At 36.3% G+C, this 25733-nt stretch overlaps 1 protein-coding gene across 5 annotated transcripts in view; it reads right to left on the bottom strand.

Moving 5' to 3' along the window:
• LOC103541338 (ABC-type organic anion transporter ABCA8) overlaps positions 1 to 25516 on the bottom strand; it is a 67393-nt gene extending 41877 nt beyond the window's left edge. For 4 of the 5 annotated variants that reach the window (XR_011523281.1, XR_011523282.1, XR_011523283.1 and 1 more), the window contains exons 1-10: positions 25019 to 25516; positions 18119 to 18220; positions 16803 to 17007; positions 13496 to 13660; positions 8823 to 8926; positions 7936 to 8162; positions 6153 to 6294; positions 5649 to 5834; positions 4508 to 4655; positions 1528 to 1696 (exon numbers count right to left, since the gene is read on the bottom strand). Coding sequence is in view for 2 of the 5 variants with exons in the window: in XM_008508105.2 (XP_008506327.1) it covers positions 1528 to 1696; positions 4508 to 4655; positions 5649 to 5834; positions 6153 to 6294; positions 7936 to 8162; positions 8823 to 8926; positions 13496 to 13660; positions 16803 to 17007; positions 18119 to 18214 (1442 nt within the window). In the remaining 3 variants the exon portion in view is untranslated. Of the gene's footprint in view, positions 1 to 1527; positions 1697 to 4507; positions 4656 to 5648; positions 5835 to 6152; positions 6295 to 7935; positions 8163 to 8822; positions 8927 to 13495; positions 13661 to 16802; positions 17008 to 18057; positions 18221 to 25018 lie in introns of all 5 variants that reach the window. The other variant, XM_070561525.1, reaches the window with a different exon arrangement.
• Between the last annotated feature and the right edge of the window lie 217 nt (positions 25517 to 25733).

Below are 25733 nucleotides of genomic sequence, written 5' to 3'. Positions count from 1 at the left end.
TAGCCTGACATTAATATTGAGAACCAGGATCCCCTCTAAACTGCAAAGTTAGAGAAGGTAGGCTAAGAGGTAGCATGGGCATTCAATACTGAAAGGCTCATGTGAATTTCTGGTGCAGGTGGGAAGTATCTGGTTATCTGGAGTCAAGGTCTCCAGAGGTTGGTTAAGAGGTAGAAGAGTGGAGTAAGGAAGAGAAGCAGATCATAATAGTGAGAGCATGGGTTTTACAGTCCTACCTAACTGAGCTCATCCCATCTATACCACTTAGTAGCTCTGTTACCTTAACCAATGTACTTATTCCAGGTAAATTTCAGCTTTCACAATCTGAAAACTTGAAGTGCTTTAGGGCTGTGTTGAAGAGTGAATAAAATGTTTCATCTTGTATGCATAGCGCATGGTTTATGGTAAATATTCAATCAACATAAGATGATATTGGTGAGATGATGATTATGGTAATATAAAGGAATAAAATTATCATATGCTGGGTGCTGTCGTAGATCTGGAATCCTAAGCACTTTATCTGTTTTATTCTGCCACATAAATGTATAATCCATAAGATGCATCAAATTTATGTTTCTTATTTTGCCATCTCCTATTCATCAAATGATTCAGGCTCCATTCATATTGAACTGTTTCACTAGATTTTCTCATCTCTGTTTTAATCCCATTTACCATCATTCCATAGCACTTATAGTTCGGTGAGGTGCTAAAGAGATAGGAGAAAAACAACAAGAAACACATAAATATATCAAATAAAGCCATTGCCTTGCTCCACGCTGCTTTACTAGAGGTTAAACCTAGCTTAAGTCATAGGAAAACATAAATACAGAAGGTAAATATGGAACTGGCTAAAATGAAAAATGAAACAGGCTCTAGGAGTAATCTGAGACAGTTCACAGAGGACTGACATGTGCTGGTCATTGATGGATGAGTAAGATTTGAACAGTCAGGGACCCTGAAGATTTTCTTCCTATTTTCTTATTTGGATGTAAAAGTTACTGGCACCAAACAAAACATCTATTTTGTTGTCAAGCAGAATGAAGATATGCATGACTCTAAGAGGCACGTCTTCCTCAATTCCCTTTGTATCTATCTCTAGGTCTTGTCTCCCTCTTCCCTACTCAGTGAATAGAAGAGGAAAGAGAAATTTGAAAAATGGAGAGAAAAAAATATGCTGTATAATAAATGAGGTAGGATCAAAGAGTGAATAAGTGAGATCAGGCAAAGAAATGACTGAAGCCAGGGATAGAGAAGAGAAACAACAGACAGAAGATTGAGAATCCCCGCAAGGGTTTTGTTGAATTATCTTTGCTGGTGAAATCTGAGTTTGTATTTAATGTAAATGTCAAGAATATAAGACAACAAGGGCTAAAAGAATTTTTCTTTAAACTTGAAGTGTGAAGTGATAGACGTACATGGACCAGGTTGGGGGGGAACTCTCTATAGGGCACAAAAGAGAGTTTTGCTTGCTTCAGGTGCTATTAGCTTCTCAGTCATTAGCCTGATCTCCACCTGTGTCCTTGTTACCTGATGGCTTCTTTCCCATGGAATTCTGGAGACATTGGTTCAAAAGAGTCGTTAGATGAAGGATCAGAATCGATTTCATCTTCAAGAGCCACATGATCAACTTTTTGTTGTCGGGACCAAAAGGAGGACTTCAGGAAAAACAGGGGTGAATATCGATGTCCATACTCATCTACACAACCAGGAGATAATTAAATATTGTGTCAATCACCACTTCAAGGGAGAGAGTCACCCTAATGCAGCATAGCAATGCAAACCCTTGTTGATAAACTTGAACATGTGGTTAACACAAGGTAAGGTACATGTTTTGTTTGATATGTATAGCTTCATAAGGAAAAAAATCACTAAGATGTCTCCATTATAATAATTGTCCCTATAGGAAAAAATGAATTTGTGATTTTAAAAAATTCAGGAGGAACTTAAATAAATGTTCAGACTTTTCTTAACCTCAAGAAAGCCAAATATTGGAATGTAAATGCAAGATATGCCAAGCATGCCAAATTCTATCTAGGAGTTCAAGTGTCATTACACTGGCAAAAGAAGAAGAAATTGAGAAGTGACTATCGGATAAATAAATAAAACAAGTATTTCAAGAGAAGATAGAATAGCATTTAACAAGAATAAATAAAACACTGTAAGAAAAGGAGACAATGGGGCAAAAGAATTTATTGAAACTTAACATAGAGTGGAATTTTTTAAAAAGCTACTTTGTATTTATGCTTTTCTCATCCCCAAATAATGACATTCCTCTGAAGCAAATTTATGATCTGCTTTAAAAACATATTAGCCATAGACCTTTTCCTGGAAAGTAATCCAAAGTGTATTTGCACTTAATGATCACTTTCTGTTTTCCTATGTGTTGGGAAAAATTATGAAATGGAAGAAGTATATTTCTCTAATATTCTGCAACTGACCTCCATTGTAAGATCGATGGATTTTCAAACTTTTGTGTATTTTTCACACGTTCAGTCATTCATTTATGCAATAAAGATTTACTGAACATCCTCTATATGCCTGGCACATGGTTTACTATTAGTTAATACTCATCTCTTGCCCTTGATTAAGAAAACTGGCAAATAAAAGTATGTACTATATTGGATATATTCTACGACCAGATTTACTGTTACCTGATTCTGTCAATTTTATCCAGTTAATTTTCCTTTCTGTCATTCATATTTCTTGTCTTTAAAATTTTGAACAAAGTCATCTTGTTCAAATTCAGGTTTAAATTCTGGCTTAATGAATAGATAATACAAATAACTCCATACAATAAATGTATGAGCCAAGAATTGTAGATACTGGCATCTATTATTCTGGACTCTTCTAAAAGACAGTCATTGTTCTTAAGGGATTATCTAAAACCAACATGATCAATTCACTGCTTCAAGACATTGCTCTGCATCTTTATTCTCATTCTCCCCTTCTTCCCTTTCTACAAGTGTTTGGTCATTGACTTCTTTTTTTCCACCTACTCAATACGAGTATTTCATTAGAGGTTTTCACAATTTTTCCAGCTTTATTGAAGTGCGATTGACAAAAATTGTATATATGCCAGGTGTACAATGTGATGTTTTTGATTTTTTATGCCTTGGGAAATATTACCACCATCAAGCTAATTAACATATCCATCACCTCACAAAATTACTGTTTTTCTGTGTGTGTTGAATACACTTGAGATCTGCTATCATAGAAAATTTCAAGCATACAATACATTATTACTAACTACAGTCATCATGCTATACATTAGGTCTTCAGAACTTATTCATCTTATAACTGAAAGTTTGTGCCCCTTGACAAAGATCTCCCATTTCTTCCATCCAGCCCCCAGCCCCTGGTAACCAATATTCTGCTCGCTATTAAGTTCGTTCAGCTTTTTCAGATGCCATATATAAATAAGTGAGATCATGCAGTACTGTCTTTGTGTGTCTAGCTTATTTTACTCTGCATAATGGCCTCTAGTTTCATCCATGTTGTCACAAATGGCGGGATTTCCTTCTTTTTTAAGGCTGAATAATATTCCATTGTATATATGTATACTACATATTCTTTATCCATTCATCCATCAACAAACACTTAGATTGTTTCCATATCTTAGCTACTGTGAATAATGCTGCAATGAACATGGGAGTTCAGATATCTCTTTGAGATAGTGACTTTATTTCCTTTGGATATATACCCAGAAGTGGGATTGCTGGATTACATGGTATAATGAAGGATCCTTGGCATACAGTTTTGAACAGGAAATGCAGAGGTGAAAGACACAGCCCCAACTTTGATTAAAAGGAGGGAGAAAAAAGATGAACCAGCATTTCGGCCACAGTATTTACTGAGTGCCTGGTGTGTATCAGACACTGAGGTGGGTGCTTGGGGCACATCTGTGAACAAAACAGATCCTTGCTTTTGTAGAACTCCTGTTCTTTTACGTTGCAAGGTGATAAAAATGAAAATTTATGGTCTATTGACTTTCTTATTCTCAAACCCTGGGAAGATTTTTAAAAACACAAATGTCCTGGTCCCACCACTGATTAATCAAATCAGAATCTCTCGGGGCTGAGCTGGGCTTGGTATTTATTGAAAGTTCTCCAGGGGGTTCTGAAGTACAGCTAGGGCTCAGAATCACTGAGCTAAACAGTCAGGCAAAAGCAGCTATAAATTTCCATGATTAAACACCAGGCCAGACCCATTTAGGAACTAGCTTTCTAAGCACCTCTTAAAAAAGAAACAAGCCGTAAACTTAGAGTAGAGTAAAGTTCAAACAAAGGCTAGTGATTGAATAAACAAAATTCAGGCTTTAGTTCTGATCAGTCAAGAAGCAAGAGAGAAATAAAGATCGGCTTTGGCTGGTGGCAACGATCTGGTTCATTTCCTTCCTGTTGTTGTACAAAGTAGTTCTTAAAATATAAATAGCATGAGTGTTAGGAGATTCACTTTAAGAAATAAAATGCTTAAAATGATGTTTGATTTTAATTGTATCATTACTCACTTGGCAAAATTTTGTCAAAATACATCGTCAATGCCAGATAGAGGAAAATATCAACAGCCAACATGAAATTTGTTGCTATTATTAGATTTGATAAGTCTGATGGATCAGGAAATGCATTAGAATTCAAATCATAGTCCAAGTGTAAAAGCTGAAAATTAAAAAGTAATTAGAGAAAGTTAGGTTTATGGTAAATTTTAAACAGGTTTAGCATAAAAATAAAACAACTACTTTTTTGCCGCATATCGGGAATACAAAATTAAATGAGACTGCCTACTTTACAATTCTCAAATCTATTGGAAGGCATGGGCATGTGACCAACTATAATGCAATTTAGTAATTGCTATGATTAAAATATGTTCCAAATGAAATTGAAGCATTAGGAGAAGGTAGGGAAGTATGGGAAAAGATGATATTCGAGCTTGATCTTCAATAAATTTTTACCAACTAGGCCACAGCAGAAAAGCATGATGCTCCCTGAAAATGGCTGCATGAGAGAGAATTTATGATCTTGAAAAAACCACTGGTGTGTTTAAGGAAAACCAGTGGAAAAAGTGGGCAGGTGCATAATGTTCAAGTTAATGAATGCTTTATAATTAATAATCCTTTTGTCAAGCACTAAATAATTGATACATAATGATTGGCATTACCATTTAATAGGAGGGATGGCAAATTGAGTTCAATGTGAGAATCAGATAAAGAGAATGACATTTTATGAACAGAAATGTAAGTTACCAATCAATTAATGTGTTTTCAAGGTGTTTTTAACTTTTAATTTTCTTTTCTTTTACTTTATGGTTTTTACAATCGTGTGTGCTGTTCAGTTACTAAGTCAAAATACAAACTGGAATAGTTATTTAGCATTAGATTTGCATCATCAAGTCCTAATAGCCAAAGAAAACACTTAATATTCTCTTTGAAGAATTATATATTGATTCCCCCATTTTTTCACTTAATAAATGAATTTCTTGCTGGACTGAATACTTCCAAAGCTTTTAAACGTTCATCTTTGCAAACTCACAATAGTCTTCACTAGGGTTTAAACTTTACAACACCGAACATGGAAATGACTACAGATGACTGAATATCAGAGAGGAAAGATGTTTCAGAAATGTCATTAATAAACAATTAGGTTGCTTCTCACCTGGGACATTCCAAGCGTGAAGGCAAAGGGACTAAAAAGACTTAACATCCACTCCAAGGAGGCAGGGAGGTTCCTGTACAATGCCATGAATCCCAGACTCCCCCAAAAGACAGTGAGAAGGAATACGACCAGGCCAGTGAGGAAAGATTTCTTTATCAAGACGCTCATTAGAAAAGCCAAAGCTATCTAAAATGAGAGAAGATCCAGTTGGTTTATGCTTCTCTAAGAATGATTATTAGCATAATGAAATAAGGAATTCAATATACAAAATTAGAGTTATATTATTATTTTGTATATGAAATGCAAAGCTATGTTCTGCAAATTGCGCTACAAACTGGTATTAGGGAACACCACAAATCAAATTATACCAGTCTACAGATTTTATCATGCAAACAGGGCAGAGAGAGAAGAAAAGGGAAATGTAGAATTATAACCTAATTGGAAGCCAACACTTGATCCTTAGGATAAGAGTTGGATGGAAAGAGATTTAATTCACCAACTCACCAAAGACAATCCATAGAGCAGAAAGAGGGTGAAGACCACCATGACGCCAGTCAGGATGACAAACTGGACAGATTTTATAACGAGCGTCAAGAAAAAGGCCATGATGAAGATGAAACTAGCATAGAGCAAACCCCAGGAGAGCCTAATGTGGAAACAAAATGTTGTTTTAGTATTTCACATTCCATCGAAACGGAGGACGTAGAATGGATTCTAGCATCGGTCATTCAGTAGATATTTACTGAGTGTTTAGGATATGTAAATATGAGGTAAATGTTTTGAGAAGAATACTTTAGGAATTAGGAATATTCTTTTGCTTAAAATTAATTCCAGAAATAACACACACACACACACGTACACACGTACACACACACACACTCATCACTGTGAAAAAAAGGAAAAGAAGACTTCTGGTCTGATAGATTTTGCTTCAAACATTTTCTCTGCTATGTTCTTACTCTGTGACCTCGGGGAAACTCTGTAACCTCTCTAAGTTCTCTTTTTGCTCTTTTATTAGGTACTAGAAATACTACTACAGTGAGGACTTACAGAGGTCATGACTATGTGGGACCCTGTCCTAGTACATGGTAAACTCTCTGTGAGTCTCAAATCCTGTTCTCCTCTCTGGGGCTCTCTGGGAGCTCAGAGCTCCATGAATTTCCCTGGAGATAAAAAAAAAAAAAAAAAAAAAAAATTCTCCCTTATGTGTAAGTCTGTCGCATCTTTTTCCAAAAGCTGTTTTCATCTTTCTCTGGATGTGTACATCAAATGGTCTACATACTTGTCTTAATGCCACTCATTTTCAGCTAAGAAAGCATAGTTCACTTTCCTTTCTTCAATTCCTTTATCTTGTTTATTAATATTTTTACAAGGGGATAATGAAATAATGAAAAACAGCAGCAAAACCAACAAAATGATAGCTGACACATATAACAATTACTCTAAGATAGAGAATGTTTTAAAACCTTAGGAAATATTAAATCATTTTATTCTCACAATAGCCTTAAGCGGAAATACCATTATTTTCCTCATTTTACAGACAAAGAAGCTACTGAACAAGGATGGTAAGTAACTATGTTTCAAGTCTACGCATTTTGGCTCTAGAGCCTAGCTTTCACTGCTCTGCTATACTTACGGCCAGTATTAATGAAATAAAAAGTCAATATTGGTGTCTAGGATTTTCTTCCAGACTCCTAATTAGTTGCCATATGCATATCTCACCTGGCTCCCCAGCCTCTCTGTTATTGTACTTCCTCCTCACTGTAAACATCCCCTCCATGCCCTTTCAGTCAATTATTCACAATTTCTCACACAGGACCTTGTCTATACTTGGAATTACTCAACCTTACCCAGCCCCTATTTACAATCCTGTACAATAAGCTTATTCCCACAAATATACCCATCATGAATGTTCCTCAGTCTCAGTAGAGCTCCTGATCCTTGACCTCTTTTTCCCCTTTCAGTGCTGTCCTGGCTTGAATTCCACTTCTATTTGTCTTAGACACCAAAGTCTACCATTTCTACCACACTCTTACCAGTAGACTCAGTGGCCATTCCCCATTGTCCCTGCTTCACAATCACCCAGCAAAACCCAAACCTGATGTTTTTTCTTCAGCCACAGAAGCATAGTAATACCTAGCCCTAGCCTGGCAAGCATTTCACCAAGGACCATTTATTCCATTCATAGAGAAAAGTTAGAAAATCATTGGGTTTGAATAATGATACTTGAAGAAGCCCACTTTTCATGAATTCCTAGATATATTTATTTCTACCACACTTTACTCACCAGAATGCTGAATCTCGAAGACCCATCATTGTCATCATGCGCTTCATCCTTTTTCTCTCTCTTGTAACATTAACAGATGCATAGTAAGTAAACGGGGAAAAGGAAATAATGCAGAAGAAAACAAAGAAATCCGTAAAGACTCCTCCTTGACTAACGAAGGGATATATCTTCATATTTTTTCCAGTAACTGACATCAGTTTCTCCATCACTGAGTGATTTGTTGTGATCTGAAGAAAGATATTATAAACAAAATTTGCATATTAATGGATGGCATGCTATTTTCTTTCAGTCCTCTCTTTCCCTATGAACACATAAAAGGCCTGCCTGGATCTGATGCCAGCCTAACTTTTTGCTTCTGTATTCTGCCACTGGTCCACTTGGCGCCTTGACTCCAGGCATTCTGAGATACTCACAATTCTCAAATTTTACTACATGTTTTATCACCTCTCTGAATAACATTATCTTACAATTTGCTTGAAAGGCCTTGATGACCTTATAAATACGACAAACCCCTTATCTCAAGCTTCAATTTTAAATGTTATTATAATTCTTCCATGGCATTCTAGACTGAGAAGCTTTTAATTATTTACCTATAAGGACTTTATTTATACCTTCGTGACAGCCTACTTCTCCTATTCTAATGATTTTCTTATTATATGCCTGGCTTCTTGACAAGGCTGAGTCATTGGAGGAGAAAATTTCTCTTCTATTTAGATCTATATCCCCTATGGCATATAGCAACTTAAGTAAACTTTGCTGTAAAGAAACTAGCCAGTAAATGAAAGAATAAGGCTACCCATTTATATTTTCTCCCATGAAACTTTAGATGCTTCTAATGCCATTCATCTGCGTTGAACAGCAGTTTGCACTGGACAGTTCGTACTCACTTCTATAATAGCAGCATTAATGGCAGCTTGAAGAGCCACGAAACCTTTCTTCCAGAATTCTGAAACTTCACAGTCAATATCTTCAATCGTTTCATAACAATGAGCTTTAAGAAAAGAAGAAAACAGTAACTATCACTATGGATTATTTCAGTCCTGATTATACGAAACAGTGGACTTTACAATGGCCCCAAATTCCAAATGTTCTTATTTTGATGCAAAGCCTGTGCAAACATAGATTATAGTGATGAGTCTCAAAGTGAAGTGGGCAGAGCACTCTTAGAGAACGTTCTGCATTCAATTATAACGCGCACTCTAAGCTTTCTCACATTGTCTTCCGGGCTCCCTCACCAATGAAGAATTTTGTTGCGCTCTCCTCTTTTCTGATTTTGTATTGTGAAAACAATATCTTTTTATGTTTTTCAAAACTTAGCAAGGCCTAATATGGATTAAGAAACGCTAAAGTAAAGCTTTGTTTAACGTTAAATATAACACAGGCAAAATGTAAGTTTGGATGAAATAACTCACTATGTTTAAATCATGTCAATCACAACATCTTTTGAAGACAAAAGTTTACTTATTAATAAAAAGGCCTATCAGTCCATGGAGGATTAAACTACACTAAAGAGATATTGTTTAATATGACAAATTAAAATGGAGTACAGGAATTAAATGCATGTTTCATTAAAATTTTAAAAATAATTTAGAACTATTTTAGATATACAAATGATATAACAACATAATAAACACACATGAACCTATGATCGAATTATAAACATAAATAAATCATTACGAATACAGCCGGAACCTCCTATATAGTGTCTATGCTCTTATGCTTTCCCCAGCCCCAAGCCCCTAACTAGCTAACTGCTTTCCTGGACTTCATGTTTATATATAAGCCTTTACACTTTTATTATGTATCTCTAAACTACATATATAACTTAAAAAATTTTAAGCTGTATTTAAATCTGATAATGCATTATATTCATCACTCTGCATTTTGCTTCTTTTGTTCTATATTATGACTTTGAAAATTATATAAATGGCCCTTTCGTCTTCTTGTTACGATTGTACAGACTCCCGTTGCATGAACGTGATTCAATGTATTATCCACTCTCCTGTTCACGATAATTTGGTTGGTTCCTTTTTCTTTTCACTATTACAAAAAAAAAGCTGCTGCTATGAAAAATCTTTATATATGTTTTCTCATGAATAAGGGCGCATCAGTGAGGACAGTCTACGATATGCTATGCTGTGTAACAAACAATCCCCAAATCTCAAGGGCTTATCACAGAAAAAGTCTATTTCTCATTCAGGCTACAAATTCAGCTTAAGTTTTTGGAAGGAGGAGTGGGGGCACCCTCCATTCCACATCATACTAAAGGTCCCAAGATGATGGAGTTTCCTCCAACAGGTAGCTGCACTATCTCTTAGGCATGACTACCTAGCTTGCAGAGGCAGGTGAGGAAAAGTGGTAGAGAACTCACATCTACTTTTCAATGCCTTGAGTCTAGGTATCTGATTAGAGCTACAAACTGGATCACTCTATGACCTCAGGAAGGAGAAGAAAGTAGGCTGCCAGTCTTTGACACAAGCATGAGACTTTCACTGAGAAGATTCTTATGATGCTGGGTTATAGGTTATGGCCATCTTCAACTTAAAAATAAAATTTCTCACTTTTTGTGGATTTGAAAACATTTTGTAATGGTGGATTCTCTGCTACATATCTTTGTCAAAACTTTGTGTTGTTCTGTTTATTATCTTTTGCCAATCTGATAAATGTGATATCAGATGTGGTTTCAAAATGAGTTTCCCTGATTGTTAATGCAGGTAAGCATCTCTCTATGTGTTTACTCTTAATCTGTATTTTTCCTTTCACGAAATTCCTATTTATAACTTTTCATGACTTTCCTGTTTCTACACCTTTTTCTTATTTATTCAAAGGAAATCTTTAAATATTCTAGATATTAAACCTTTTGTTAGTTTTATTTGTTGTTAATATCTCATTGTTTTGCCTTTACTTTTCACTGTCTCTATGGCATCTTATTTATTTATTTACTTATTTATTTTTTGCTGAAGAAGATTTTCCCTGAGCTAACATTCACACCAGTCTTCCTCTATTTTGTATGTGGGTCGCTGCCAAAGCATGGTTGACTAGTGGTGTTGGTCCATGCCCAGGATCTGAGCCCATGAACCCAGGCTGTTGAAAAGGAGTATGCCAAACTTGACCACCATGCCGCATGGTGGCCCCCTCTATGGCATCTTTTGATAAAGAGAATTACTTAATTTTGATCTAGTTGAATTTATTAATCTTTTCTTTTATAGTTTACATATTTTTTGTTTTGTTTAAGAAATTCTTTTCTATCCCACAGTTATAAAGATATTCTGCTATATTGACTTATAGAAGGTTTATCGGCTTGTTTTTATCATTTAATTCTTTACCTGGATTGATTCTTTCCTGTGAGATAATTTCATTTTGTTCTTTATGAGAGACAATTTTCCCATCACTGGGCTGCAGTGTCTTCTCAGTCACATGTTACTTTTCATGTTTATGTGAGAACTTTTCAAGATTCTCTCGTCTGCTTCATTGATCTATCTGTATATTACTATGGCAATAGCATACTGTCTTCATTACTTATAACTTCATTCTTTTTAAAGAGCATCTGGGCTATTCTGTGCCCCTTACAAAGGTAAATTTTAGAATGAATATGTCAATTTATATGAAAAGATCTATTATGATTTTGATTGAAAGTACAATAGACCCCTGAAGAAATCTGGGCAGAATTCACTTCTGCGTTAAGCAGAATTCTAAAAATAACCCCTGTTGACTCTTGCCCATGTGTAGTACCGACTCACCTTTGTATGTGGGTGGAACCTGTGACTATGGTGAGATTTCTCCCATGACTGTGTTATGTTATAAGACACAATTGACCTTAGGTAGGGGGATTATCCAAGCGGGCTAATCTAATCACACAAGCTCTTTAAAAGCAGTTTTCTCCAGCTGTTAGCAGCAGAAGAAGTCAGAGAGATTTAAAGGAAGAAAGAGATTCAATTTAGCCATTGCTGACTTTGAAGATGGAGCAGTTCATATGCAAAAGTCAGAGAGTGGTTTCTAATTACTGAGAACAATCCCCACTGACAGTCGGGGAAGAAATGAGGATCTCAGTCCTACAGCTGCAAGGACCTGAATTCAGTTAACAACATGAATGAGCTTGGAAGTGGAATCTTCCCAAGAGCCTCAAGATAAAGCTCAGCCTGGTCAATACCTTTATTTCAGCCTCTGAGACCCTAAGCAGAGACCTAGTCAAGCCTGTCCACAGTTCTCACCTACAGAGCTGTGGGCTAACCGTTGAGTGTTATTTTAAGGTGCTAAGTTTGTGATAATTTGTTAGACAGCTGTAGAAAACTAATGCAACATCTGTAAGATATAAATCTCTAGCAATGTGGCATACTCTTCCATTTATTTGGATCTTTTAAATTTGTTTTATACTTTTTCATAATAGTGATCTTATTTTTCTTAGAGATTTTTTCCTCCTACGTAAATTTTTAGTTGCTATTATCTACTTATTGTTTAGTCAGATAGTTGAGTGTATCTTTTAACAACTGTATTTTCCAACTAATTATTACTAACATTTCCTGTTTTTTATGGTAGTTTTCCCTTTCTTGTATTTTGGATTCTTCTATTCTTTAGCATTTTAGACATGCTTATTTTATGTTCTCAGTTTTATAATTCCACTGGGAGAGATGCATCCTGCTTTGTTAGTTTTCCTGACTCTGATTTATGGCGCCTTGTTTTCACATATTGGACTGTAAATTTATATGCAGAGATATTTTATCTTTGTGGCCTGAGTTGAGGTTGTATTTTTTATGGAACATTTATAATCTCTTCTGCTTGGCACCCAAGTGCCTGGCCAACCCAGGATCACTTTATTTATATTTATAGTTGGGGTTTCCCAGACTGGGCAGGTAAGTTGAATAAGAATTCTAAACTCAAGGGAAGGTGAGCCAAGAGCTACAAATTCTCAAAGGGGAATTATCTTTCTGTCATCCAGAGCTCATGGTAAGACAAATAGGCTTCCTTTGGGTCTTCGTCTTCCAATAGGTGATTTTTTTCCTTCTACTCTTTCACTGAGTACACAGCCTCTCCAGGTTCCAAAGTGACACAAGAAACTTCACTTCGTGTAAACCCAAGATCTTCTGACCTGTCCTCATATAGCTACTAAAACCCAAACTTCTTGGTTACTGAGATTGACAAAATCAAACACCATTAATAATAATTGGCCTGGATATGTTGCCTTCTTTGTTTTGGGCCCTTGGGAATTTTCTTTACTTTCAAGTGAGCTCACTCAGACATTTAAGGGAAAGTTTGTTCTATTTTATCCATAAACAATTTTATTTTCCTTTAACAATAATAGATTACATATAATATATATGTATATATGCGTGTGTATATATAACTGTAAATGTATATATAACTATATACAACAACCATATAATACAGTATGTTAATATACCCCAAAAAATCAATGCACATTTTTCAAATGTATTGATGGGCCTGTTGACATCACCATAGCAGATAAGGGTTTATAAATTTGCTGCACTAACATCTATTGCCACATATGGCTTATAACATAATTGAAATAGAGAGTAGTGGAATTGCGTAGCTGGAAAGTTACCTGTATGGTCCCTGTGTTCCTTCTTTGTTGGTATTCTGTGTCCCAGCAAGAATTTCAAATGATATGAGAATGTGTTAGTAAAGATGACTCTTACTATTTCCTCAGGATAATTTGCTGTTAATTCTTTGATACTTTCTTCATCAGGCAGTCCCAAGACTTCTCTGTCTGCCATTACAGGAAGGGAATATCATTGTTAGTAAATTACTAGGAGACTAACTTCAAGTTTCATGTTCAATTGCTTATACTAGAGTTCCTTATGGAAATACAACAAAATCAAGTATTAACTATGAGTTAGCCACGGAATGAAGGTTGGGGAGAGAAATTTCTAAAGTTCTGTCTAGATACAATCAGAAATAATACATTAAAATTAGTTATTTTATTTTCATATGTTGCAGTTATTGAACTGATTTCAATCACATATGATATCATACCATACCAATTAAATTATGCACAGAAGAATTAGCATTACAATAAATCTAAAATGGCAGTAAAAATATATATATGTATTTAAATCACTAGACACTGGTTTGTTTCAGGTGGAAATAACTATATAACTTCATTTTCCTTTAACAACCCTGACAGTATGGTTAATATACTGAAAAAAAAGGAAATTTATAAAATATGTCAAGTAATTATGTTGATATCACTAAAATAATCTTCTTTTTTGCAGCTATTGTGTTCAACGCCATATAGATGTATTATTAAGACTGAAAAAATGAGAAGGAATACAAGAAAAGCTCTAGGTTGGGGTGGGAATATTGAAGATAAAAGTGGAGGGAATAGGTAGCATGTATTTTGATAGAAATTTTTTTTTATGGACTCTATTCCTTAAATCTGTGCAATCATGAGTAATTCACTTAACATTTGTGCCTCAGTTTCCATATTTGTAAAATAAACTTAGTGATATATACTATTAGTAGTGCAGAGTACAGAAAAACATAATAGAGAATAATATTATTGTTGCAGAATAATATTCCATTACCATAGAATAAAGCCTCTGTAAAAATCTAGCACATGGTAGCATTTAATGAATATTTATTACCATAATGGTAATTACTTTATTTGTAAAACAAAAATAATAACACGTTCATTGTGAACATAAACTCTATGTAAAGATCTTGCACGGTAGTGACTTAATGAATATTTATTATCACAATTGCTTGTGACTTTTAATGAGGGTGTTGTTGAAAAACACAAGTTTATGACATGGGGACCCTCAGGAGGACATCTGTGAAACAGAGGGTGAGAGCAAACATGTCTCAGGACAGACTGGGACTGTGGATCTTAGGTGGACAGGTCAGATCAGGTTACCATCTTGAACCAGAAGTGGAGTCAGTCTTTGTAGGCAAGATGCATAGTGCAGACGTTCGGATTCAAGTGGAAATAATGGTGTGATGGTTGGTGAGGTCATGTGGGAAAGTAAGTTTGGGATGCTTACATTCACCTGGCCTAGTAGTGTGCAGTGAAGCATAGACAGGAAGGAGGAGTCCAACATAGTCTGGAAACTGTGGCCATAGAGACTCCGAAAAGCAAGTGCCTGAATACTGACTACAGAGAGGTGGACTTCTGGATCCTGGAGCCAGTTAAGTGGTCAGAATCTAAGTGCAAAATTGATGGCTACCTAGGCTGGCGTGGAATTATGAACAGAGGTTGACAAAAAAGAAGAGACAGTATATAGACTTCCAGTGCTTGGGTGGAGGAGGATCCACAGGTTCTCCTTACAATAATATTCTTGATAGGGAATTATGGTGCTTAAAATTAATACTGGGTACCGTCTAAGTCATGTTTTTATATTATTTTTTAAAATTGAGATGTAATTCACATGCCACAAAATTCATTGTTTTTAACCACACAACTTCACGGTTTTTAGTGTATTCGCAAAATTGTGCAAGCTCCAAGCTTCCTTTAAATTATAACTCAACTCAATTTACGGAGCAACGACCATAGATTACCCTTTGAAGTATGCATTTATATTCGTAAAGAATGACTATTGTTTTTATTTGCCTGGCATCCAGTCCTTCTAGTAAATACCCTAAAATTAATGCAGAAAGCAGAATGCAAACCACGGGGTTTGGATGTGGTTCATAGAGTGACCTGGGAACCCAACTAATGGGCAATGACAATACTCGATACCCCTATCCAATGATATTAGTTCTTGGTGGACGAAGACCAAGACTAACCCAAAGTAGGCCATTTTTTCCAATGGGTATAATCCCTGAAATTATTTTGAACTCTTGGGAAGGATCTGTACTCCTTCCACTGTAGTTGCTTATGTGGTAAAGCCTAAATCTGGTGAATTTGCAGACCAACTCTGCCTCTGTTTAGGGAGAGTCCATCTGTGAATGAAGCCAGCATACAATACTATAGATCTGGGAAGTATGGACATAGGTCTTCCTCTATTGTCAACACACCTCCATCCAGTTGTGCGTTAATACTTTTTTCCTTTAAGCTAGACAAAAGATGCTCCTTTTCCTTAAGACAAGTTGCATTGGGATTCTCTCACTCTCAGTGGATATATTCATGAAAAATATAGTATTGTAATCTTACTTTGAATATGATGATAAGGAGGCTCCGAGAAGTCAACGATTTGCAAAACGTATGCTGACACAGTTGCAGAACTAATTCTAATCAAATGTTCTCTGACTCTAAGCCCAGTTCTCTTGCCTCTGCACTAGGCTGCGTCTGCTCTAATTTCAGAAAATTGTTACAGAAGTGATCTTGACAGTAATAACGCTCTGCTCAGTTTTCATTGATAAGTACCTTCACACTGAAGGGTGAAAATCTGAGGCACAGAATACTCATCAGTAGCATCTTCAAATATAGTAAGACAATCTTTTTGGTAGTAAAAGCTGGGGATAAAATTCCTATAATTAAATTCAAGAAAAGACTGGTTGTTTTTTGTCTATAATAACAAGCAAATACTACAGCAACAGTCTCATTCTAGTAACAATGCTTCCATGGCTACAAGTCAACAAATCACTAAACACTTCTGCTTTGTAAAGTCTATCAGTCTGTGTATTCCATGCTTCCCTAAACCCTGTGCAAGATCAGCAGATTTCCTTGTTGAGAGACTGTGCAATGCAAGTGGTAATCTTTTGCTTGGCAGGAAACGTATTCAATTTTGCTTAGATATTAGGTGATGGCCTCCTACTTCCAACAAAGGGAAAGTATATTCACATTTCACATAATGTAGAAATTGTGAAAGTTGGCATGGTTTATCAACTGAAATGAAAATTAAATGCATTTGCAAGTCAAATGAGCCAAACATTGACATCAGAAATTCCTGTTAGGTTTCTAGAAAACTCACCTTTCATGAAGGAGGCTGAAGCTACTTTATTCATTATCTGTTGGGTTGTGTTGGTGACAGGTGTGTATGCAATAGCAAATTTAGATTCGTTAAATGAATCTACCCGTCCCAGGTCCATGGTAGGCAGTGAAGAAAAGTCATTAAGTTGATGATTATTAGGGTATAGGTACAAACAAAGTAGTAGGAGGAATGAGTTCAACCATTCCTACAAAATCCAAGAGAAAGAATAAAGAAAATTATGATTTCAAATTAGTCATCCACAATCATTTGGTCATACCGTTTGTCTCATTGTTCACTTTTCTAATTTCAATATATCCCACATTATGGACTGTTTAAAATATGTACAGCACAGAATTCAGCAGTCTGAGTGATTCCAATGAGCTATTAAAAGGAATTCAAATTTATTGATCCACAACCAGTATAAAGCAGGCACGATCATAAAAATATGAGAAGCAACAGTGGTAAGCTGTCCTAAATTATTATCAGCTCACATTACTATGATGACCTACTCCCACTGTATTTAATTCTGCTGAAAGCTTGTGTGTTACAAGAGACAGTTCCAAGGACTTTCTCACTTCTTAATAATATATTGGTTACATGCCAGGATTTGGGTATTAGAAATTCAGCAGAATTCAGGCGACCTTAAAAATATTGTCTTGGTTAGTTATCAATACTGGTCACTTGAAAACTTCCAATAAGAAATCATTCTGTTTCCTAAATTCGTGATTGTAGAAAAAAATTCACAATATGTATACAGTAAAATTCCAATTTGGTTAAAAATACTACTTAGCTATATCTATCTGATTTTCAAAAGATACCAAAGTTTAACGAGGATTTTTGTTATATGGTCAGGTTATAAGAGCTAATGCTAATTTCTTCTTGGCACTAATTACATTTCGAAATTTTCTACCATTTTTGAAGACAATGATTTATTTTGAAAAAAAGAAAGAGATCCAAAAAAGAAAACGCCAGAAAATGTATTTCTGTGGGTTGATGTGTTCACCATGTCTTCAGAATACCAGTGTCTTAACCAAAGAAACTATAAGTGGGAAAACTAATAAAAGGTATGACCATTGACTTTTAAAACATTTATTGGATTCTCTTTTGCTGACCAGATCAGTGGTTTTAGACCTCAATTTATGAGCTTGTCTCAATGAAAACAACTTCAGAGAGATTTGTGGTCTGAGGAACAGCTTCTTTTGTTGCATAAAAGTGTTTTATTGTTCTGGAGAGGAGATAAACAAAGTGTAGATACCTTGCAAGGAATATAGATTTCCCCATCATAAATACAAAGAGACATAGATGTCGAATCATACCAGTAAGGGCTCCCTTTTCATTCTCCATTTTTTAAGAAAGTTCTTGCATAGTAAGGCCCAGGTTTGTTGACACACACTTATTTCTCTCTTACTCATTTTTCCCTGTTTAATAAGAAATCAAGAGAGAGGATGAAGTAAATATGAAGGTCTTAATGAGAAGAAATATTCTGCAAACAAAAAAGAGTAACCTGATAACGCCAGCGTTCCTAATGAATGCTTAGAATCTGACTGTTTCAAAGTTAGCATTTTATTACTCCCCTGTCTCCCTTTTCCCGCTACTTCCAAACTCTTTACTCCATCATTTTTTTGTCATGCACTGTGCCAATTATCAATTTATTATCTCTCAGCTCCAGTTTCACTTTTGGCAGCCTGCTCTCTGAAAATGGATCTGGTCCCTTTAAATATTTTTCTTTGCCAGCTGGCATGATGTAAAGCTTTGTCAGTAGAGAGGACTGGAGACACATTGCAGGAAGAGGTTCTCCTTCCTGGGATCAGAGTGGTTCATTGCCCGTTCCCAGAGACTGTATGTTTTTCCCACTGCTCAGGCCAAATGGTTTTCTCCAGTGCAAAGTGCCTGGATGGGGCAGGTTTCATCGTGTGTTTTCTCCAGGTCTTGACTCAGGGAGCAGTAGTGTATTTAGGAGCCCCAGAAAGCTTGAGCCTTTTCCCCAGAGCTTTGTTTCTCTCAGCTCTCCTATTGCAAAGACAGTGCACTCCAGTTCTTGTGCCCATAGCTTACCATTCGGGCTTCTCTTCAGTCAGCGGGCTGCAACCACACCTTATCCAAACAGACCTTATTCAACACCTTATCTTCCCATCTGAGTTTGTTCGTCCCTCAGCCTAGGATGCCCTTTTGAGTTCTCAGTTTATCTTTATACTTATTCTCCTGTCATTGTTTAATAATTCTATACATTAAGTTCTCTCTATTTAAAATATAGAGTGGTTTCTGTCTCCTGATTGCACCCGGACCAATACATACACACACCCCTCTTAGCTTCCACAAATAAATACATCCATGTATGCTAACTTAACATCGCTATTATATTTAGCTTGTTAAAGAACCTGAATAAATGGTCAGTTTTAGGAATTAGTCTATCTAAGAAGTTCAATGGGATCTTTGCTATTTCCAGAAGTCATTGAACTCTATACTGATTTGTTGTGGGAAGACTCAAAAAAATTTTCCCCCATGGAGAAAACCCCTTAATTTTCACTTTCTTTCTATGAAAAATTAGAATGTTAAGATAGAAAACTCACCAGACTTTAGAACCTGGCAGATTATAAAGAGGATTATACTTTTAAATGATATTTATTTCTTGGTCCCATCTTTGAGAATGTATTTATGTTTGCCAAAAAGAGGCATTGGAGAGTCACCAGGAACATATATATATATATATATATATATATATATATATATTCTCAAAATCATTGCAGCAATTTGTATTATTGTAAAAAGTATATGAAAATTCATCTTCCCTATATCCTCACCAATGTTTGATATTGCCATTTTCTATTATTTCCTAGATTCTCCTTTCATTTACGATGCATAAAGTCTCAAGAAAACGTTGCTACCCTCCTAACAGTGAGAGAAAACCAGACAAACTATAACTTTTCTTGAGCCCACCAAAGAGCTGAGATCACAAGGCAACCAGCTGAACCGAATTTCAAATGGTGAAAGTCTCCTCCAAGGATAGATGGGACCCAACAACACTTTCTCTTTTGGTAAATATGGGAGGAAGACATGGCCACTGAAAAAGCAGGTAAGAAGAAAACAGCTGAAATGTTAAAGGCTGAGTGTGGACTAGCCGTGTAGACTAGCATGATTGTTTACAATCCCTGGGAGTCTTGGCACAAGGGGACTCCACACTTATTTGCCAACCCTTTTTCGTTACGTCACACTTGGTAGTGATAAAAAAGATGGAGGCAAAGCAAGAGACCTGAGAGACTCCTCCGTGGCTCACAGGCCACAAAACCTGCCCACTTCTCAGAATATATTTTCCTAAGAGCAAGATCTGTGGCCTTCTTGTGGAGGGACAGAAATCCCACACAAAGACCTGCTGTTGCATCATGGGGAGGGGTTGAAGCAACAGCCAACTGCTGCTGGTGGGGGATACCATCTGTAAATGCTCCTACCCCTACCTCTACTCCTGTTCCAGACACTTATACTGCTGCTAAGGGATGGGTAGAAGCAAACGACCAACCTCCCTGGGAGAGAGGAAAGAAACTACCTTCTCCTTGACACAACCCTTGCACCGTACAAAAAGTAACAGCCGTCTCCCACTGAAAATGGGGTGGGAAAGCTTCCTGCCCCCATTCCCGAGCAAAGATAAGTTGCTGCTGAGGTTTGCTGCAGGGGCCTAACATTGATACAAAGCAGAGATAGGCTATCACCGAAGGAGGGAAAGGAAGCTCTCATAGATTCAAGACCTCCCAACACATACAAGGATAGACTGTGTAATAGGCCACAAAACAAGTCTTAGCAAATTTAAGGTGATTGGAATCATACCAAGTATCTTTTCTCGCCACAATGTTATGAAAGTAGAAATCAACATCAAGAGAAAAGCTGGAAAATTTACAAATATGTGGAAACTAAACAAAACATTTCTGAATAACCAATGGGCCAAAGAAGAACTCAAAAGGAAAATCAACAAATATCTCAAAACAAATGAAAATGGAAACACAACACACGGGAAGGTGAAAAAGTAGTTCTAAAAGGGAAGTGTATAGTGATAAATGCATATATTAAGAAAAAAATAGAAAACAAAAAAAAGAAAGATCTCAAAAAAATAACCTAACTTTACACCTCAAGGAGCTAGAAAAAGAACAAACTCAGCCCAGTGTTATCAGAAGAAAAAAAATAACAAAGATCAGAGCTAAAATGAATGAAATAGAGACCAGAAACCCAATAGAAAACATCAAGAAAACTGAGAGCTGGCTTTTTGAAAAGATAAACTAAATTGACAAAACCTTTGCTGGAGTAAGAAAAAAAGAGAGAAGACCCAAGTAAATAAGATAAGAAATGAAAAGGGAGACACTACAACTGATACTGCAGAAGTACAAAATACATCATCTCAATAGATGCAGAAAAGGCATTTGACAAAATATGATGTCCTTTCACAATAAAAACTCTCAATAAATTAGATATAGAAGGAACATACCTCAACAAAATAAAGACAATATGTGGCAAGCCCACAGCTAACATCATACTCAAAGGTGAAAAGTTGAAAGCTTTAAGATCAGGAACAAGACAAGGGTTCCCATTCTCACCACTCTTATTCAACACCGCGACCCCAATTCTTCACCTCTACTTGTGTCCACACCTTTTGTCTAGCAACTTTGGAGTTCCTTCCACAAAGGGGGACTACAAGTTTGACCAGTAGAAGGAGGTGGGAGTAATGATGTGCCTCTTCTGAGCCTAGACCTTACGAGGCTTTGAGTGTGTCTGCTTGCTCCTGTGGCTCTGCCATAGTTATAAGAGCATAACTGAGATGGCTTCTGGAGGATGAAAGCCTCCTGAAACAGAACTAAGTCATCTCAGTTTAGAGTAGGATACATCAGATGATAACCAGCCAGGCCCCAGAGATGTGAACAAGCTTATCTAGGATCTCGTAGGAGCCACCCCCACATATCCCAGCTATAAATGCTTATTGTGGTATGTTATTTGTTGCATTTTTCTTTTTTTGCTACGCAATGTAAATGCAACAATAGACCACAGATATATTGCTTAAGATTTTCTATTTAGCGTCTACAATATTGATGTTTCTTTGGTTGTTGCAATGTTTTATTTTTGATTTCCAACTTAACCATGCTGTGGTCAGAGGAGCTACTGGTCTGTAAGATATTGCTTCTTTGAAATTCCTGGAGACTTCCTTGGTGCTGCAGCATATTTTAGTATTTGGAAATATTGCATGTATGCTTGAAATACACATACAAGATGTTTTAGTTTGTTTTGTCCATATGTATTTAATTTTTAAAATTGTGTTCTTTGAATCTTCAGCATCCTTTCTAATATTATATTTACAAGATCAATAATTTCGTGGTAGAATTCTATTAAAATTTTACACTCTGATAACAAGTTTGCCAATTTCTTATTGTATTTCTGTGGGGTTTTAGTACATGAATTTAAACTGGTTACATGAGTTCAAAGTAAGTGGTTAGGTGCATAAAACATTGCTCTATTGATTGTGTTTTAATGGTAGGTTGCTTCCTTTCTGATAAGAGCATGGAGACGTGAAGTCTCTTTAGCTTAATATTTGCCTAACATAGCTTTACCCATCCTCTTATTTTTAACCTTCTGCTAAATTTTTAAATGTTTGTTTAATGCATGGAAAATTCATAGTTGCTTTATTTTTAGATATCCAAACTGATGGATACCATTTTTAAGAGGTGAATGTAACCAGGTATAAATTTTTGTTTGGGATAATCTTTCATTGTGTTTTATTCTCATGTTAAACCTGCTTTTTCTTTGCTTCTAGTTTTGTACGTATTCTTATCCTCTATTGGACTTTATCCTTTTCTTCCCCCCGCCCCCATGTTTTCTTTACTGTCACAAAGATATAGGAGATATTTATATCCTTTAATGGTTACTCTTAAATTTTGGACTTGTCTGGGGAACTTTTTTTTAATGAAAACTTATCATCATTTATTTTCCCTATCCTCTTCATACAACCAAAGACTTTCTAGATACTTTACTTCTCTGCTGAATTCCAACTCTGAGCATTCTGGTTATTATTATATGGAAATATGGCTCAATCTTTAGTTTAAATCATAAAGTAAATTTATTTTTACCACCTGTGGTTAATTAGATTTGCCAATAGATTGTACAGGTTACTGTGATACATTTGAGCTTGTGCTTGTGATGGAGGGTAGAAACTCCACCTGATTTGGGCTTGGATAGGCTTTAGCTGGATTAAGAACCCTTTGCCTTGTGTGTGGACTAGTTCACTGTGAAAACATACTATGTACTTTACCTAAAATTGCCTGCAGAGAGCAGCATTATTCTTCCATAGACATTGCACCAGCAAACAGAGTGAGAGTAGAGCAGTTGACCACACCCTTCCCCTGGTAGAAGCAGCAAATCATAGTTTTAGCATATGCAGCTTTGGACAAAGAGCATATACATGAGTGTGTACGTGTGAACGTGGTGGTGGTGGTGATGATTTAGTAAGGGAATTTATATAGAGATTTTATTGCAACAAAGACTCTTCTGAAATACCTCCCAGAAAGAGATGCCTCCTTGCATAACAATAATACTACCACTTTCCACAGCCCTAATCAACCAGTGCTACACAAATATGGTTTGCTGAGCCTCTCCTGAAAAGTGTGAGGCTTGAGTGCTCTTGAAAGGACTTCACTGAAGGAGGAAATAGTGTATCTAAGCTGAATTATGGAAAGTAAGGGGATTCTGGAACAATCATCAGTTTTCTGGGAAGCATGCCAGGGATGTGACTTGGAAGAATGGGTCAAGACTTTTGAGCATAGAGCCAGCAGCTCTGCCATGAATTTGGCTCTTAAGTCCTGAATTTGGAGCAACTCGTCCCCTCCCTCTATGTGTATGTCTTGTTAGCCAGGGATAAAAACCACATGGTTGCCATGAACTCCTCTGTAGTGGTAGGGAGTGGGTGTGCCGCTGCCTGAGGTTCATTCCACTCACAGAAGAGGATGATGCTCAGGGCTGTACTATTTCCTAGAGGCAAAACTCAAGTAAGGTGTCCAGAAGCTCTTTCAAACAGTAGGCGTATTAGCCGCTACGGCCTTGCTAGAGAGCATTGCTAGAGGAAGAACCTACACATGGCTGCTCCCTGAGGCTGCGGGGCAAGTCTAGGTAGAAGCCGACTGAACAAAGAGGTCAGAAAGCCCATGGCGTGACAGTTGGAGGGAGGAAGACAGTTCCAAGAAAGAAAGCATGAGGTCATGTTGTCCAGGGAGAGGGGGCTGAGGATCCCCAAAGGTTGTTCCTAGTGCAGAGAATTCAGCATAGACACTTTTAAAGGTACTGTTCACGGCTGTACAGGAACGTAAGCTGGCCAAGAGGGTGATCTCCTTACTGTGGAATAGGCCACAGACCAATGAAAGCATGGAAACTTTGGTCTGGCTCCAACTCCTTAGATTTTCCGTTGTAAAATTAGTATTGCTTACTTTGTTTTTCCTTAATTCATGTAGGTTCTGTAGTTTATCAAAAGACTAATAACCGCATGAATTCCTTTTTATACATGTAATAAATAGTCTCAAATTATAATGACTATGATTTTTCTCCTCTCATATGGCTGTTAAATTCAGAACAAATGCTAACACTATAGGAACATGGAAGTTCTGTTTACCACAAATAATGTGCATTTGAAATAATATCGTGATAAGGAAAAGCCACATATTTCACATTCTGATTCAATACATGTTGTGCGCCGAGGAAAAGATCCTGGAAAGCATCTTATACTTCCAAAATTCTTATAGCCTGAGAGTGAGAGATAGGGGCAGTAAAAAATATTTCTGTAAATGCTTTCGTAAACAGTTCTCAAAGCCAGAAAAAAAAAAGGCCCCAAATTATTCTGCAATAGAAGTAAATCACTATAACTTCAAAAATAACCCAGATTTACAAATCAATTCTCAAGACTCTCAGGTCTTTACAACCAATTTCTTAGCAAATTTCAGTTATTCCTACATTCAATTCCTGGCTTAAAACCATTTAATAGTTGCATAATTTTTTAAAACTTGTGTTTTAACTCAACGCTTTCATCTTTATAATGTTAAACATCAGGTATCCAAAAACATCAAAATAGCCCATTACTCAAAATAATTTCCCCACAGATGGTTTGAATTCAATTCCTAAAGCCTCATTCACAATTTTGTGATATAAATAAAAAGAAAACTCCCAAAATAAATCAGAGAAAAATATAATGAACTTACTTTTGAGAAACTTGAAGCAAGGAATCTAGAAGCACAGTTTCTCCACTGGTCTCCTTAATTATAAGAAAACAATTCACATTTTTTCCTGGTCCATATCTCTAGAATTTGCTTTAACTGTTTGACTTTTGTGAAAAGTTCCTGTGAAGACTGCTTTCAGAAGAGAAGCTATGATCTCAAGTCTGTTGGCCCTGCCAAACTGCACATTCACGTGATCACTCTTGGACTGTTTGTCTGTTATTGACATTCAGCCAGTTCCTGAGGAGCAGTGGCATTTGTACTTGGTTGCCTGGCCATATCATCTTATAGAGAGCAATCTTATGGGGAAAATGCAGTATACATAAACTTTTCTCTATTATATCCAGTATGATTGTGGCTAATATCAAAATTTAAAGCACTGTCTTTAAACCATGACAAAGTAAACTGTTTAATTAGAGAAAAGCTCTTCTCTCTACACAGAGCTCTGGACTGCCTGAATGACATTCTCACTTTGATAATCAGGATTTTCATTTCTCTGTTTATCACTTTTATTAAGTTCAGAACATTTTCTGTTCTCCCTTGAGACTTCCTCTTTGGCCCATAAATTATTTAGAAGTGTGTTGCTTAATTCCCAAGTGTCTGGAGATTTTCCTGTAATCTTTGGGTACTGATTTCTAGTTCAAGTCTATTGTGGTCAGAAAATTTATTTTGTATATAAATTTGTTTTATGATCCAGGGT

Source organism: Equus przewalskii, chromosome 10 (genome assembly GCF_037783145.1).
Source record: "Equus przewalskii isolate Varuska chromosome 10, EquPr2, whole genome shotgun sequence".
NCBI classification, from domain to species: Eukaryota; Metazoa; Chordata; class Mammalia; order Perissodactyla; family Equidae; genus Equus; species Equus przewalskii.
This window is presented reverse-complemented; position numbering and strand designations above follow the sequence as displayed.